The sequence below is a fragment of the Ctenocephalides felis genome, unplaced genomic scaffold (assembly GCF_003426905.1).
Source record: "Ctenocephalides felis isolate EL2017-DRISC unplaced genomic scaffold, ASM342690v1 CF-g0.4_SCAFFOLD_00845, whole genome shotgun sequence".
NCBI classification, from domain to species: Eukaryota; Metazoa; Arthropoda; class Insecta; order Siphonaptera; family Pulicidae; genus Ctenocephalides; species Ctenocephalides felis.
The window spans coordinates 9,297,997-9,315,030 of NW_020536999.1; the positions used below are offsets into that span (position 1 = coordinate 9,297,997).

At 24.6% G+C, this 17,034-nt stretch overlaps 2 protein-coding genes across 2 annotated transcripts; one reads left to right on the forward strand and one right to left on the reverse strand.

The window, feature by feature from the left end:
• Window positions 1-286: 286 nt before the first annotated feature.
• LOC113363803 (beta-1,4-N-acetylgalactosaminyltransferase bre-4) lies at window positions 287-1,860 on the forward strand. The gene is given in 5 exon segments (XM_026606286.1): window positions 287-998; window positions 1,001-1,070; window positions 1,167-1,228; window positions 1,231-1,381; window positions 1,483-1,860. Coding segments are annotated over 5 exon segments (966 nt in total). The 5' UTR covers window positions 287-445; the 3' UTR covers window positions 1,613-1,860.
• Window positions 1,861-2,640: 780 nt separating this feature from the next.
• LOC113363785 (dihydroxyacetone phosphate acyltransferase-like) lies at window positions 2,641-11,475 on the reverse strand. Its single transcript, XM_026606271.1, has 12 exons — window positions 11,256-11,475; window positions 5,949-6,125; window positions 5,756-5,885; window positions 5,488-5,694; window positions 5,232-5,383; window positions 4,851-5,053; window positions 3,941-4,221; window positions 3,726-3,866; window positions 3,539-3,618; window positions 3,314-3,472; window positions 2,889-3,067; window positions 2,641-2,820 (listed from the first exon to the last, which is right to left on the reverse strand). Exons 1-12 carry the CDS (start codon window positions 11,439-11,441, stop codon window positions 2,715-2,717), a joined length of 2,001 nt encoding a protein of 666 aa, XP_026462056.1. The 5' UTR covers window positions 11,442-11,475; the 3' UTR covers window positions 2,641-2,714.
• Window positions 11,476-17,034: the final 5,559 nt, after the last annotated feature.

Genomic DNA, 17,034 nt, shown 5'->3' on the forward strand with positions numbered 1-17,034 from the left:
TTAAGTGTCTTAAGTTCTAAATACTTGATACAAACGTACCTGTACATTTGATCATTTTGACTATTATTTCCTCAATCCTGAATTCGCAAATAATTTAATCCGCAGCATTAAATTAAATACAATATTTTCTTCACAAAATTTATATCTCAAAGTTTAACTAACTTCAGTTTAATTTTAAATGGCGGCAGAAGACATGACTATTAAACTGTCAAATTGACATTGACATGCTTTCTTTTCGGCATTATGTCTTCAAAAAGTGGACTATGTAATACTTCATTGATTTATTCGTTTTATTTGGTTTGAATATAATGGAAGTGTCTAGTTATAACATCTTTTATATGGCAAGGAGTGCAAAAACATCTAAAATCAAAAGAAGTTATCTATTTGAAAGATAATGTGACACACAGGATCCTTTGCACAATTCCTCCCAATTAATTGTGCAACAATGAATATTTATCGAAACTGTATGCACTTCCTTCGTTCCTATATTTGTTATTTATTATATATTTTTGTTATCCTTTACTATGGGAATCCGATAGCATGTATGCAAAATTTCTTCGTTTTAAATTATGAGCAGCTAGAATCTAATTTACTGAGGAAGTCTAACCTCAATTTAACCAAAGATCAGTTGTTGAACAGTCCTTGCACTTATGACAATGTATTAAACGATACTTCCTCAACCAATGTCCAATCATTATCTTCGAGTATATTGAAAACTTACAAAATAAACAATGGAGGAGAATATATTCCTGAAAACTGTATCCCTCAATTTAGCACAGCTATTGTAGTGCCTTACAGAAATAGAGCAGAGCAGCTTAATATTTTTTTGACATACATGCATAACTTTTTATACAGGCAGAACATACATTATAGAATATTTATAATAGAACAATTCGACAATAAATTATTTAATAGAGCTAAACTATTGAATATAGGGGCTAAGGTAGCCTTAGAATTTGGTTTTCCTTGCTTGATATTACACGATGTGGATCTCCTGCCTTTAACAGAGGGAATTTATATGCTTGCACAAATTTACCAAGGCATATGTCAGCTAATTTAGATATTTTTAGGTACATTATAAAAATCACACGCACACACATATAATATATATATATATATATATATAATATATATATATATATATATAAATTACAATTTTACTTCAGATTTAATCCACTGTACCCAGAATTATTTGGTGGAGTTGTAGCTATATCCGCATCAAATTTCAAAAAGTAAATGGCATGTCCAATTTATTCAACGGATGGGGTGGTGAAGATGATGACTTCTACAGACGTCTGTCTCATAATGGGATAGAAATTTGCCGTTTTCCATCAAAACTTAGTCGATACACAATGCTAAAACATTCTCATGATGCTCCAAGGTAATAAACTTAAAGCAGAAAAAATATAATGAAAACATAAATTACAGATTTATTTCTCTATTAAAAATTAAAATAAATTGTTATATAATTTATATTTTCAGTGAAGAACGAAAAACGCTTTTAGAAACCGGCCCACTACGATATAAGACAGATGGTCTTATATCTTTAAAATATATTACCAAAGCCTTTAGACTGCATCCATTATTTACCCATGTTCTAGTTGAGTTGTAATGGAAATTAGTTTTAAGACACGTGATAGATTACTAGTACAATATTTACACGAATGGTAGCAGAGAAAAATAGGATACGAACTAGAGATATGAAAATTAGTAATAAAGTATTTAACAGGTAAGATGGATATGGAGAAACAAGAACTAAAATGTTGTATTAAACCAAAAGATTATTTTGGATTTCTGTTATTAAATTAATTTATTATGTTGAAGAAAAAGTGATAACATAATATACGGCTTAAAAACCATCAGGCATTTATGAGAAAAGTAATAATAAATTTTTATATTTAACGAATGCAGGATTATTATTATTGTACGTATTAATAACATTCCACATTTTTCATTCAAAATAGTTATTTTTAAGTTAATTAAATTAAAGTAACTCAATATTCATATTCTTACTGTGATTGAATTTTATAATCAAAACAACCCCTAAATATTTATCAAATCTTTTAAAACCTTTATAATAAATTTGATTTTATGTTTTTAATTATTTCTGCTTGATTTAATGCATTTGTAACAAGCAAAATTATTTATGTATTGATATCAAAGATCTCTTTCAATGTATTGAAAAAAATGGAATGAGTCTTTCAAGATTAGAAAAAGTTTGTAAAATTATAAAAAATATGAAATTAATTATTTTGCCAAAATATCATGGCCAATAATAAATAATCTAAAAGCTTTGAAAGAAAAATGGGATTTTTTTTTCAATTCCTGATCTCAAATTTGATAAATTGACTTTGAACATTGAATTTTGATGCGATTAATATCCTAGATGGCTCATAATATTATAAAGATCGCATTTAGTTAACCATAAAGATATTACTTAGAAATATTAGTACTTAGCAGCAGTTATGCTCATACCATTTGTTTTAAAATTAAGTCAATAAAAATATTATTTAGTAGATTTCCTATAAAACAACATTCATTGGCATATATTTATATCTTTTGAATTAAAAACTAAGACAATATTAAATGTTTAATATAATAAATTTGGTAAATATATTAACTACATATAAAAATTCTTACCACTACTTATGATTAATATTGATTCTTTTTTGTACTGGGCCTTACATTAATTTCCAATTTCTTTATTAATATTATTAAAGTTTAGATTTATTCTCAAAATATGGTAAGTCAAACTTATTCAAAAAAGCATGCCAATCATTGAATATTGAATCACATCTTGTATAGAAGTTTGTGGAGTTCCTAAAACAAATAAAATTATTTAAATGAAATATGTATATATTTTTAGTTATTAGTAATTTTAATAGTACCTTCTTATTTTCTGAAGACAGCCGATGAAAGTACTTGAGTTGAGAGCATTTGAAATGGCATCTAAACTCAAACTATAACAAAATGCAGATATATTCGTTTTGTCTGATTTAAACAAATCGTTTTCAATCCATTTTTGTATTTCAACAAATAACTGTTTTTCTGATACTTCTGCAACTGTCTAAAATATTAAAATTCAATTACTGAAGAAATTTGAAAATTCGTTTTATTAAGTAAGTTATGGTAATTGTCCAAAAATCGAAATTAAAATTTTTTACATTTCTTTACATTTTGAAGATTCCTGAGCATTCTTGCATACTTCAGAAAAAATGGATGTGTGTTTTAATTTTAATTTTTGGTACGGGAAGTTTCAGCAATTTGCCTTAAGAGGCGATTCCATTCACCACTAATTTGTTTTATTTCTTACCTTAGATAATATGTTATAAACAGCCCGATAGCAATAAAAGTAAGGTGCCATTAAGGAAGCAATAATGTCGGCATCATCATTATTAGTTATTTTAATACAATTATTTTCTAAGCTTATAATATTCAAGGCAAGTAATGCATCCATCCATCGTTGGAAGTTCTGAAAGAAATTTGTTCTAAATTAGTGAAATTATAACATTAGAAATAAAATGCAACAAAAACAAACCTGTAATATTGTTGATTTAGGTATGACAAACTCGAAGTGGAATATGTACAAAATCATTGACACAGATCTGAATAAATCGTCTGAAATAAAATTTTACTCCAAATAAATATATATATATATATATATATATATATATATATATATATATATATATATATATATATATATGGATTAATTCAATACATACGTTTATTAGAAACTATATTCAATTTCATAACTGTGATAATGAGTGCGGGTCCACATAAATAAAAAAATAACGGATTTATATACAACTGCAACTTTACAAGGGGAGTTGCTTTCGTCATTGTGTCGTTTTCCAAATCATGTCCTTAAAATAAAATGAAAATATCTATGTCTATTCTTCAATATTAAAATAACTATTTATTGTGCATAAATATTTACCTTTCAAATGATTTTTTGCAGGCTTATTCATCAATGCAAAATCTGCAGAAATTAAACTAACAGTTCCGTTTTGATTAACCCTTAATGTTTTCTTATGAATATCTAAAGCCTCAGTTACACTTTCTGTGGAAATGGAAGCACCTAAATATTTTAATATATCACTCCATTTTTTTACATTTCTTTCTAATTCTCCGATTGTCGGCGTGTAAGATCTCATTTCATAATAAAATATTAGAAGGGATATAATATTGATCACGCCTATCGTCATCCCTTGCTGTTGTCTGGAAAATATAAATAATAAATGAATATAATAACACTGATATTTTATGTAAAATCGAAATAAATGTACATGTATAGAAGCCTTCAGAAAGTATATGAAATCTGTTCTTATCACAATAGTTTATATAAAATATTATTATCTGAAAAAATTCTTATAGAGATATTAACTTCCCGTAGAGTAAGTTACAGTAATCGCAAAAAAATCGAAAATATTTTTTTCATATATCTTTATGTTTCAAAGGTTTCTGAACATTTTGGCATACTTCAGAAAAAATGGATGTATTGGGGTTTCGTTACATCGTTTGCCCGTTATACGGCGACGCGGCGCTTACGCGCTTCTACATTGCGTCTCTAAGCAGCTAAAGCAGTGCGATTGCTTTGAAAAAAGTTCAAAATTTCCAAAATATTTCAAAATAAATAAAAAAAACATTTTATCCCAAAAGTTTTTTCTCCCAAAAAAGTCATTTTTTTTTCAAAAATTTAAAATTCCTCAGAAATCCAATTTTTTCAAAGTTTAAAATAATTTTTGGTACGGGTAGTTCCAGCAATTTGCCTTAAGGCACGATGACATACACCACTAGTTTTTCTTTACGTAGAAAAATGCAAGAAATATTTCAATATAATAAATTACCTTAGTAGAACTTCATGTGCCAATTCGTTAACTAATACCATTTCTTTTGGTGTGACTTGTTGAACATGCGAAGGCAAATTTATGTGCACGGTTCTATCATGGTTTCGCTGGTTCATAAAACTTTGTACAGAAATTGGCTTTCTGAAGGATATTTTCATAGCTCCATACCTTTCATTGAGCCGTTGTAAAGAATGAAAAAGACCCTGAAAAATAAAATATAAAACATTTATAAAAACAAAATTAATATTTTAGCATATAACTTCAACACATTTTTTGCTGGCAAAATCTCATCGTACATTGTGAACGTACAATATCTGCATAAAAGAATACTTCAGCTTGGTTTAACAATATATATGTATGTAGTAAAAACTATTTTTCTACCTTAGTAGTCTCTTTTGGTTTTGGAATACCTAATAACTCAAATGCAAACAGTTCTTCTTCTAAAACTCGATCATAAGATATAGAAACTGGCACAATGGTTATATCAGGAACTCTTCCAAAGAAATATGGTTCTAATGCCATGCTTAACAATCCTAAAATATAAAAGAATACTCTATCTATTTGCTGTGCGATCAGGTATATTTTTTCTAACCCATATTTGAACAAAGAATATTATTGCAATGCTCTTTCCACTCACCAGTTTTAGGATACAAAGCCTTGGCTGTTCGACTTCTGGTACCTTCAATAAAAAATTCCAAAGGCGTATGATGCTCCTGAACCAGGGCATGTACGTATCTTCTAAATAAAGCCTTGTATAAAGGATCAGCCCCTGAAAGGGTTCTTCTCATGAAAAACGCTCCTGTTTGGCGCAAAACTGTACCCATACCACGCATCCCATGGAAATCTGAAAGGAAAAATATATTAAACTAAATAATATTATTAAAATTAATTTTTATTATTATTACCCATTCCTGCAGCCACAGCTGGTACCTGCAGCCCTTCACAGAAAGTAACGAAAGACATCAGAATAAAATCTGCATAACTTCTGTGCGAGGGCAAAAATAATACAGGACAACTTCCCATGTTGCTTTTGATCTGCAAAACAGTATCAAGTATTATTTGCAAGTATAATTTATTTATAGGATTTATTTTTCTTACCGTTTGTATACTAGACCTGTCCACCAGAAGTCCTGTGCAGCATTGTTTAAATAATTTGCTTAAAATTACTCCTAATACTCGTATCACCACAAGTCTTCTGTCGAGGGCCATCTCTTCCAGGATTGCACATGCCTCCAATTTAATAGTCGGTATTGGTTTCTTTTTTTCATTGTGTATCTTAATAATAAATAATAATTTAAAAAAAGTTATGCATGATATTTTTCATGAAGACAATAATTGTTGTATATCAGAATTCAATTAATTCATATATTTAAATTTAATTTTGTTATCGAATATTGAAATAATAAATAACAATTAATTAATTGATCAATACTTAAGATTATAAGAAGTTTAAGATTATAAATTTAAAATTTAGAGAAAAATGGTAAAAATGTGTTTATTTTTTTAATTGAATAAATTATTAACAAAAAGTAATACATAAGACTAGACATAAAATTTTCTGACTTACATATATTCTTTTTTCTGACTATTTCTATTTGTGTTTGTTTTGAATATCATAAAATTAAAAATATTATTATTCCTATCATTAAGAAAACATTTTTCTTGATAAAGTCAAATACATATATTAAATATAAATATAGTAATCTCATAAATAAATAAAAACATAAGGGCTATATATAAATAGGTATTTTTTATCTGAACGCTTGAAATATGTTTATTAAATTTTGTACCAAAAATATTTCTCAAATTTTATTTTTTTACAAAGCAAATTTAAATTTAATTTAATTTGAATAATTATTATTATAAAATTAATTTTCCTACATTATTTTTGAGATTAAAATTTATATATTTTTGAGGGTTTAAAATTAAAAATAATAATAACTATAAACTATGTGCATTATAAATGATTTTTTATAAAATTTGAGGTTTTTAAGTTAAATATAAATGCATTTTTAATCAATTTTGAGCTTGTAAATTAAATTTAAATATATTATTAATCAATTTTGGGGTTGAAATCAAATTTAAATATATTTTTCATCAAATTTGAGCTTGTAAATTAAATTTAAATATATTTTTATTTAAATTTGGGATTGAAATTAAATTTAAATATATTTTCATCTAATTTGAGCTTGTAAATTAAATTTAAATATATTTTCATCCAATTTGAGTTTGTAAATTGAATTTAAATATATTTTCATCAAATTTGAGCTTGTAAATTGAATTTAAATATATATTTTTCATCTAATTTGAGCTTATAAATTAAATTTAAATATATTTTTAATCAATTTTGAGCTTGTAAATTAAATTTTAATATACTTTCATCAAATTTGAGCTTGTAAATTAAATTTAAATATATTTTTGATAAATTTTTGGGATTGTAAATAAAATTTAAATATAGTTTCATCAAATTTGATCTAGTAAATTACATTTAAATATATCTTTAATCAATTTTGAGGTTGAAATTAAATTTAAATATATTTTCAGCAAATTTGAGCTTGTAAGTTAAATTTTAATATATTTTCAATCAATTTTGGGGTTGAAATAAATTTAAATATATTTTTCATCAAATTTGAGCTTGTAAATTAAATTTAAATATATTTTCAGCAAATTTGAGCTTGTAAGTTAAATTTTAATATATTTTTAATCAATTTTGGGGTTGAAATAAATTTAAATATATTTTTCATCAAATTTGAGCTTGTAAATTAAATTTAAATATATTTTTGATAAATTTAGACTTGGAATTGAATTTAAATATATTTTTATTCAACTTTGAGCTTAAAATTAAATTTAAATATATTTTTAATCAATTTTGAGGTTGAAATTAAATTTAAATATATTTTTCATCTGTAAATTGAATTTATATATATTTTTAATCAATTTAGACTTGGAATTAAATATAAATATATTTTTAGTCAATTTTGGGGTTGAAATTAAAAATAAATACAATTTTATTCAATTTTGGGTAACGATTTTTATTAAAATTGAATTTAAATATATTTCACTCATAGTGTAATAGAAATGAATGGAAAAACTATTCATATAATAAAAATATATTTATATATTACAAAATTAAAACAATAAACTTAATCTTGTAAATTTCTTAAACAATTTTTTATCATTTGTCGTATCGTAGAACCAGTTTTGCTAAAGTAAACTTTGTTCTGTCCATTATATTATTATTATGTATTATTTACATATTTTATTTTCAATGACATATTTTATTTAGCGCAATAACATTTGCATTGAACATTTAACTATTTTCGTAATAGAATTTAAATATTATAATCAGGGTGATAAATATAATGAATATTTAACAAAAGCAAAAATGAAAAAAATAATATTTCTTATATCATTTTTGTAGTTTTATCCACCAAAAAAGAGTCTAACTGGGTTATTTATTAAAAATACTGTTTTAGAAAAAAAATTTAGACTTTTTTCTATTTTATTTTTTGGAAACATGAATTTGTTTTATTTCTATTTCTATTATCTGCATGGATAATGATTTGGGTATATAAATAATTTCATTATCAAAAAAATTTTAATAATTGATTACATTAATAGCAAAAATACTTCAAGGAATTTTTCACTATAATTTATCTATGTGCAGTTTAATTTTAATACTTTAACAATTAAATATATTAATATGTAAAAAACTTAAAACATTGTTGTAGTTTATTACAACATATACTTAAAAAAGTTTTACTCTCATAAATTAGTATTTGTAAGCATAAACATTAGATTATAAATTGGAAATTTATAATTTTAAAGATTTAAAAATGGAAATGTAAATTATTATTAAGGATTTTTTATCTAGAATTTAGCTATATAGCTTAAGCTTAAATTAATTAATTTAAATATTTTATACTTTAACAAATATTTAAAATTTATGAAAATCTTAAAACATTGTTAAAGTTTATTACAAGATTTAAAAAAGTTACTTTCAAAAATTGGTATTTTGTAAAGATAAACATCAATTTATTACAAAAATGAAAATTAATATTAGCTCTTACAATTTAGCTATGTAGTTTAATTTCAATACTTTTGAACAATTAATTATAAAATACATGAAATTCTAAAACATTGTTTGTAATTTATCATAATACTTTTAAAAAAATATTTAGAAAAATTAATAATTTTTAATAATTATAAGATAAATATAAAAATATAGCTTTGTTACAGTTTTCCCAACATTTAAAAAAGTTTTACTTTTTACTCATTATTATAAAAACGGAATTGGTAATTATTATAAAAGATATTTTCCCTAGAATTTGGCTATTTACTTTAATTTTAATATTTCAACAATTATTTATATTTTTATAAAAAAACCTTAAGAATTGTTATAGTTTATTGAAAACTTTTAAAAAGGATTTACTTTCATAACTTAGTATTTGTAAGGAACATCTAATTATTATAAAAAATTAAATGGAAATTATTATAAAGGATATTTGCCATGGAATTTATCTATAGTTTAATTTAGATACTTTAATTAAATATATAAGAAATGAATAGAAAAAAATAGAAAACCTTAAGCAATTAAAGGGAAATTATTAGAAAATTTAAAAAGAAAAAACCTTAAGAATTGTTATAGTTTATCATAAGATTTAAAAAAATTTACTTTCATAAATTAGTATTTGTAAAAATAATTATTATAAAAATTTAAAAGAAAATTATATTATAAAGGATATTTGCCATAGAATTTAGCTCTAGTTTATTCTTAATACTTTAATTAAATATATAAAGAAAAAGAAAAAAAACCTTAAACAATTGATAGGAAATTAATAGAAAATTTAAATAGAAAAAATCCTTAAGAATTATTATAGTTTACCATAAAAATTGTTTTACTTCCATAAATCAATATTAGTAAGGATAAACATCCAATTATTATAAAAATTTAAATGAAAATTATATTATAAAGGATATTTGCCATAGAATTTATATATAGTTTAGTTTTAACACTTTAATTAAATATATAAGAAAAAAATAGAAAAAATAATAAAAACCTTAAGCAATTAATAGAAAATTTAAATAGAAAAAACTTTAAGAATTGTTATATTATAGTTTATCCTAAGACTTAAAAAGTTTTACTTTAATAAATTAGTATTTGAAGGATAACATGAAAAAATCCAATTATTATGAAAATTTAAATAAAAATTATATTATAAAGGATATTTGCCATAGAATTTAGCTATAGTTTAATTTAAATACTTTAATCAAATATATAAGAAATAAATAGAAAAAATAGAAGAAAACCTTAAGCAATTAATAGAAAATTTAAATAGAAAAAACCTTGAAAATTGTTATAGTTTATCATAAGATTTGAAAAGTTTTACTTTCATAAATTAGTATTTGTAAGGAAAACAAATATGGATAATCCAATTAATATAAAAATTCAAATGGAAATTATTATAAAGGATATTTGCCATAGAATTTAGCTGTAGTTTAATTCAGATACTTTAATTAAATATATAAGAAATAAATAGAAAAAATAGAAAAAAAAACCTTAAGCAATTAATAGCAAATTTAAATAGAAAAAACCTTAAGAATTGTTATAGTATAGTTTATTTATAGAAAAGAAAGTTTTACTTTCATAAATTGGTATTTGTAAGGATAACAAATATGGATAATCCAATTATTATAAAAATATAATTGAAATTATTATAAAGGACATTTGCTTTAGAATTTAGCTATTAGTATTTATATTGTATTGCTTTAACAATTAAATATTCAAAAAATATATAAAAAAACTAATACATTATTCTAGTTTAAAAATTAGTAGGTATTAAGTAGGACATTCATCTAATTATTATAAAAAAATTATATAGAAATTATTATAAAGGATATTATTGCCATAAAATTTAGATATGTAGTTTAAATTTAATACTTTTTTACCATAAAATATAAAAAATCTAAAATGTTTTTGTAGTTTTACCTTCATAAATTAGTAACAATAAATATAAAATTATTTGTAGAAATAAATATCACATTAGTATAAAAATGGTAATTATTATTAGAGAAATTTGTCCTAGGTTTTATAAATTCTGAAGTTCCAATTTAAGGAAACTAGTAAGGATTTTTATAATAATTTGATGCTTAAGGTTTTAAGAAGTGAAACCTGAATAAAGTTCTAGTTTTTTTTTTATAATAGTTTATATATTTACCTCTTAACAAACATAAAATTATTATAAAAATTCAAAACAAATTATTATAAAAGTCCTTAATTTTTAAGTGAAACTATAATAGATATTTCATTGCAATTTTGCAGATTTTTTTTAACTTTAGCTACTATAAATATGTGTATATAATAATTTAAAATTTAATATTATATATTGATTATTTCAAACTAACCTGTTCGATAACATTAGAAATTTCCGAACTATGTAAAACCAAAACTTTCAGCTCCTCCGGATTATAATATTTAGTCTGTTTATACGCAATTGTCGGCCTATAAGGATACGACATAAAGAAAGCATCGTCATTTTGTAATTTTTTCTCTGCTAAAATATTAACGTAATCTGTCCTTTCTTCCGACATGTTTACCACTATTCATTAATAAATATTATCAATAACTTTTAACATTGCATTGTACATAGATAACATAATAATAATAATATTCAGTTGGATAAACTAAACACCGTCGGTTATATTTGTAGTATTTTTTTAGATTAAACTGCGCACTTATTGTTATTAACAGTTGCAAGTAAATGTAAATAACGTCAAATGTCGTGCGAGACGAGCGCCATGACGCCATTACTAAAAGCTTTCACTTTTGCGTGAAGTTGCCTGCAGAGGGAAAGTAAGGAGCAATAGAGATGGAGAATTATTATTTGAACTTTCTAAATACCGAATTCTTATACAAATTATTAAATTTTGTGAATAAAATTATTCTTTTGTACGTAGAAACTGAAATGGCATCGCTATTGTTCACCAAAATATTTGGAAAGTGGGTTTATAATGTAGTAGTAAACGATTAAAAAATATATGATCGGATGATTTTCAAAAATATTTTGAAATTTTTTGATTTTTTTTTGAGTTTTTTTAAAAAAAAAAGATAGTGGTGCATTTGTTTTAAGGCACCGTGCCTTAAAGCAAATTGCAGGAACTACCCTTATCGCAATTTCAATTTTTTCGAAAATTTTGAAAAAAGAACAATTTTTTTGAAAAATTTGATAATTTTTGAAAATTTTGAAATTCTCCAAAAATTTTGAAACCCATTCTGGTCGGTTGATACATGGAACATTTATATATAATAATTATTTTTGATCGCTAAAAGTTATTTTTTAACTTTTTTTTGGATTTTCAAAACCGTTTTGCCAAAAATTCAATCAATTCTTCATTCAATAAAATGTTTTTTAAATCATTCAAATCGGACGCTCCGTTCTCTCAAAAACTGAATTACAATTTTTGGCACTTTTTGCCCCGTATCTCCCAAACGCCTGGACCTGCCTTTGCCAAAAACTAATCAGCACGTCTTCTTATTAATACGAATCGAATTTAAATCATTCAAATCGGTTGATGCGTGCTTTCAAAATCGTCGACGAAAATTTGTATCCGCACATACATACATACTACACACACACACACACACATATCGACTGTTTTTAAAGCATGCCTGGGTGTTCAGAAACCTTTGAAACGTTAAAAATTATAAAAATGTTTGTCTTAAATTTTGTTTCAATTATTATAACTCACTTCAGTTATAGCATTCAAAATAATATTTACAATAATAACATAAATCTATTGGAATTAACAGTCACAAATTTGAATCCGATCATAAATTTTATTATACTTTATAATCCACCAAATAATAATAAACATGAAATTGTTAATTTAATTGAAGAGAAGGTAGAAAATAATCGTAAAAACACTATAATTATAGGCGACATGAACCTGGATATATTACAAAATAACAACACAATAAAAAAATATAAAAACATTATAGACATGGCTGGATTCAAAATTATAAACGAGATTAGCAAAGAACACGCCACCAGAATAACAGAAAATAGCCACTCCATAATTGACCATATCATCACAAATTACGAAAAAAAAATAAAATAATACTTGAAGATACAGATTTATCAGACCATAAAATGATAACAATAACTATACAAAATATACCAAAAATTAAACCAAAGATGCAGAAAATAACAAAGTTTAGCATAGACACGATAGGATTAAGATCGACACTAATGAACAAAATCAATGAAGTAGAAGTGAATAGTTTTGAAGAGCTAATAACAATACTTAAAGAAGAATTGAAAAAAAATGAACGAAAAGAGAGAATAAGAGCAAGGGAAAATTCATGGATAACTCAAGATATTACAAGAATGATAAAACATAGAAATAAATTTTTCAAACAACTCAAAGAATGTGACGAAAAGCAAATAAACAAGCATATTACAATCCTGACTAAATATAACAACATAAAAAGGGAAATCAGTAGACTAATCTATAAAACCAAAAAGGAGTATTATCTGGAAGAAACAAGAAAATGTGAAAATGACCCAAGAAAAATATGGAATTTAATAAATAACACTCTGACAAGAAAAGTAGAAAAACATAAAACAGAAATAGAACAAATAAAAGATCAACAAAAACAAGAAATTATAGTAGAAAAGAAGAGCATAGCAAACTATTTAAATAAACACTTTGCAGAAATAGGAGAAAGACTACAGAAAAATATAAAAGTGAATGAAAATACTGAAAAAAACACAACGTCTACTACACATAAAACACTACTGGATCCATCAATGTATCCAACATGTGAAGAAGAGATAAAAAAAATTATAGAAGAACTAAAAACCAACGCCGCACCTGGGGATGATAATATAACAGCGAAAATAATAAAAGAAACATCAGATATTATAACTCCAATACTTTCTAAAATTATTAATAAATGCATCGCTAAGGGCACTTTCCCAGAATGTTTAAAAACAGCTACAATTAAACCGATTTTCAAAACAGGAGATAAACTGGACCCAAACAACTATAGACCTATCACTGTAACCAACGTCCTGTCAAAAGTATATGAAAAAGTCATCAAGAAGAGAATACTACAATTCTTGATAGAAAACGATTCTATAGATAAATACCAATATGGCTTTTTACCTAAATCAAGTACTCAATCTGCCTTAATAGATGCCACTAATTTAATAAATGAACACCTAGAAAACAATAGACACACAGTTGCAATATTTATAGACCTAAAAAAAGCCTTCGACACTGTAGATCACCAAATTCTTTTTCAACAACTTAGAAATATGAGACTTGAGGGTACGATGCACAACATAATTCAAGACTTCTTATCTGAAAGAGAAGTAAGGACCAAAATTGGAAATTGCTTCAGCTATAAAAAATTGGTCAAATGCGGAGTACCACAGGGAACAGTTCTAGGTCCACTATTATACCTGATTTATATTAACAACCTAAAGGACAAAAATTTAGAAGGTAGATACATAGTGTACGCAGATGACACCATGATCATATACGCCGATAAAGACTTGGAGAAACTAGAAAAAAAAATTAATGACGACTTAAAGAAATATACAACATGGCTGACAGAAAATAAACTCACGATATAAATACAGAAAAAACTAATTATATATTTTTCCGACGTAACAAAAATAAAAAAATAGGCAATATAAAATTATTAATCAACGATACTGAAATAAAAGAAATAGAAAAAACTAAATATCTGGGTATGATTATAAACCAGAATCTAGAATGGAGTGACCAAATCGAGAAAATCAAACAAAAAATTGCAGCACTTTCTGGGGCCATAAGAAGAATACGACATCTTGGAATTAAGAACAAAGAACTAATATTAAAATCACATATAATTCCGATTATGACGTACGGCATCACGATTTGGAGTCAAACTACAAATAAAAATATAAAGACATTACAAAGAATGATGAATAAAGCGATAAAATCTACTTACAATTATCCCTACCTCACTCCGACCAAAGAACTCCTACAAAAGACTAAGAACATACCACTACACAAAACAATAGAAATAGAAAAATGCATACTAATATTCAAAATAAAAAATAACAAAATCAAAACCTGCACCACAATAGAGACAAACCAAGATATACATGACCATCAAACAAGACAAAACCGAAACTTCCACATGAAACATGCTAAATCGAGTAAAGGACTTGCTAGTCCTCTGAGAAGTGCAAGCAGCCTTTACAATAAACTACCGGACGAACTAAAGACAATGACAGACCTAAACAGTTTCAAAATTAAATTGAAAAATTATGTAAGAGACAAATGAAACAAATGAGTTACAATCCCTATTTTAAATACTATACTACTTCTGATTTATAAAATTACATTTAAGTATAAGTATGTATGTATGTACGCAAGCGCTTCTGTGTGTGTATATATGTGTATATAATAGTAATAAGTAAAAATATATGTCTTAATGTTTAAGTCTGTTACATAAAATTTAGATTTTATTTTTGTTATAATTGCTGTGATCTCTCGTACCAGAACAATTGTCTGACTGAGATACAGTATGTATGAATTATATCAAATAAATAAATAAATAAAAAAAAATAAAAAAAATCCAAGGCAAAATAAAAAAAAATCGTCATTTTTTGAAAATTTTGAAATTTGTTGTATCTCTTGAATTTTTTTGCTTGAAATTTTTGAAATCTATTCAAGTCGGTTGATCCACACTGTCGAAAATGTCGAGAAAATTTGTTTGAACCATAAATATTATAAATGATGGTACGGAACCCATAATAGCTATTATTGGAATAGCCGAATCCTTTCTAAGAAAATGTAAGCAAAATCTGTACTTATTTATAAAATCGTAAAAGGCATGTCTAAGGGTCATTTTTGACCGCAAAATGGCATTTTCTCTGTTTCGTTGATCCGTGCTCTCGAAATCGTCGACAAAAATTTGTATCCGCACACACATACATCCATTTTTTCTAAGGTATTGCAGCTTTTTCAGATAAATATTTCCACTATGTGATGGATACTTTTTTGAATGTGTTGTTATCTAATAATATCAGTCAGATTAAGCAGGAATTCATATACTGATTGTTATCTAATTTTTTGTTTTGAATGAATGAAATTTAATAACCCTTGTTTAATTATTTTTGCACATTTGTTAGATTGTGTTTGTTATTGTTATGGGTCTGCAGTCATTGTGTTTCGAGTTATGTTTATGAAATTTTATCTTATCATCTAAATGAAGAAATTTAAAAATCTTTGTTTAATTATTTTATCATTTGTTTTTGAGAATGTGGTTGATATTGTTATATAGCTATATATACATTAAACTATAATAACTATAGTTATTTGTATCTGCTTTGTTTCCTGTTTTAAAAATCTGCTTGATAGTGACTCCTTTAGAGATGGAATAATACTGTTTTATATAATTGAGATGTTTACATAATTATTTGCTATTTTTATTTATCTATGATAACTTATGATATTTTGTCCTGTCTAGTTTAATTTTTTGAATTTTCAATAATTAGTTTTATTCCATCTTTATTTGTAAATTCAAAATTTTGGTTATTTTTCTGTTTTAAACTTTTTAGGCTGTGCATAGTTCCAATTTTGTTACAGACTTACTCCGATCTCAGAAAAAATGTTGACAAAATTCTGTGATATCTTCTTAATAAAAACATTTCTTGATGTTGTACCTGCCAATTTAATCAATATTATTGGATTGGATTTCTTCTTCACGTTATATTTATTTCATTCAGATTCTTCATCTTCAACTTTTTAGATTTTTATATTTTTTTCACTTATTCATAAATTATACTTTTTTTACTGCCTCCCGTATGATTTCATTTAGACCTTCAAGACTGTTTGGTGTTATTAAAATAACTTAGGCGTCTTATTTACATAATTACTCTAAAAACAAATTCATAGCCAGCTTAAAATGATTTTAAATTAAATTAGAAAATCCTGAGAAATGAGTTTAACACAGTTACTAGTCTAAAAATATAAAATGCATAATTAAAACAATAAAATACATTTATTACATATATAATTAAATAAAATTTAATTCATTGTCGTAACATGTATTATAAAACAATTCATAAGTAATTTCTTAATTCTTAATAGAGTATACTTTATATATCATATAAAAATAGTATAT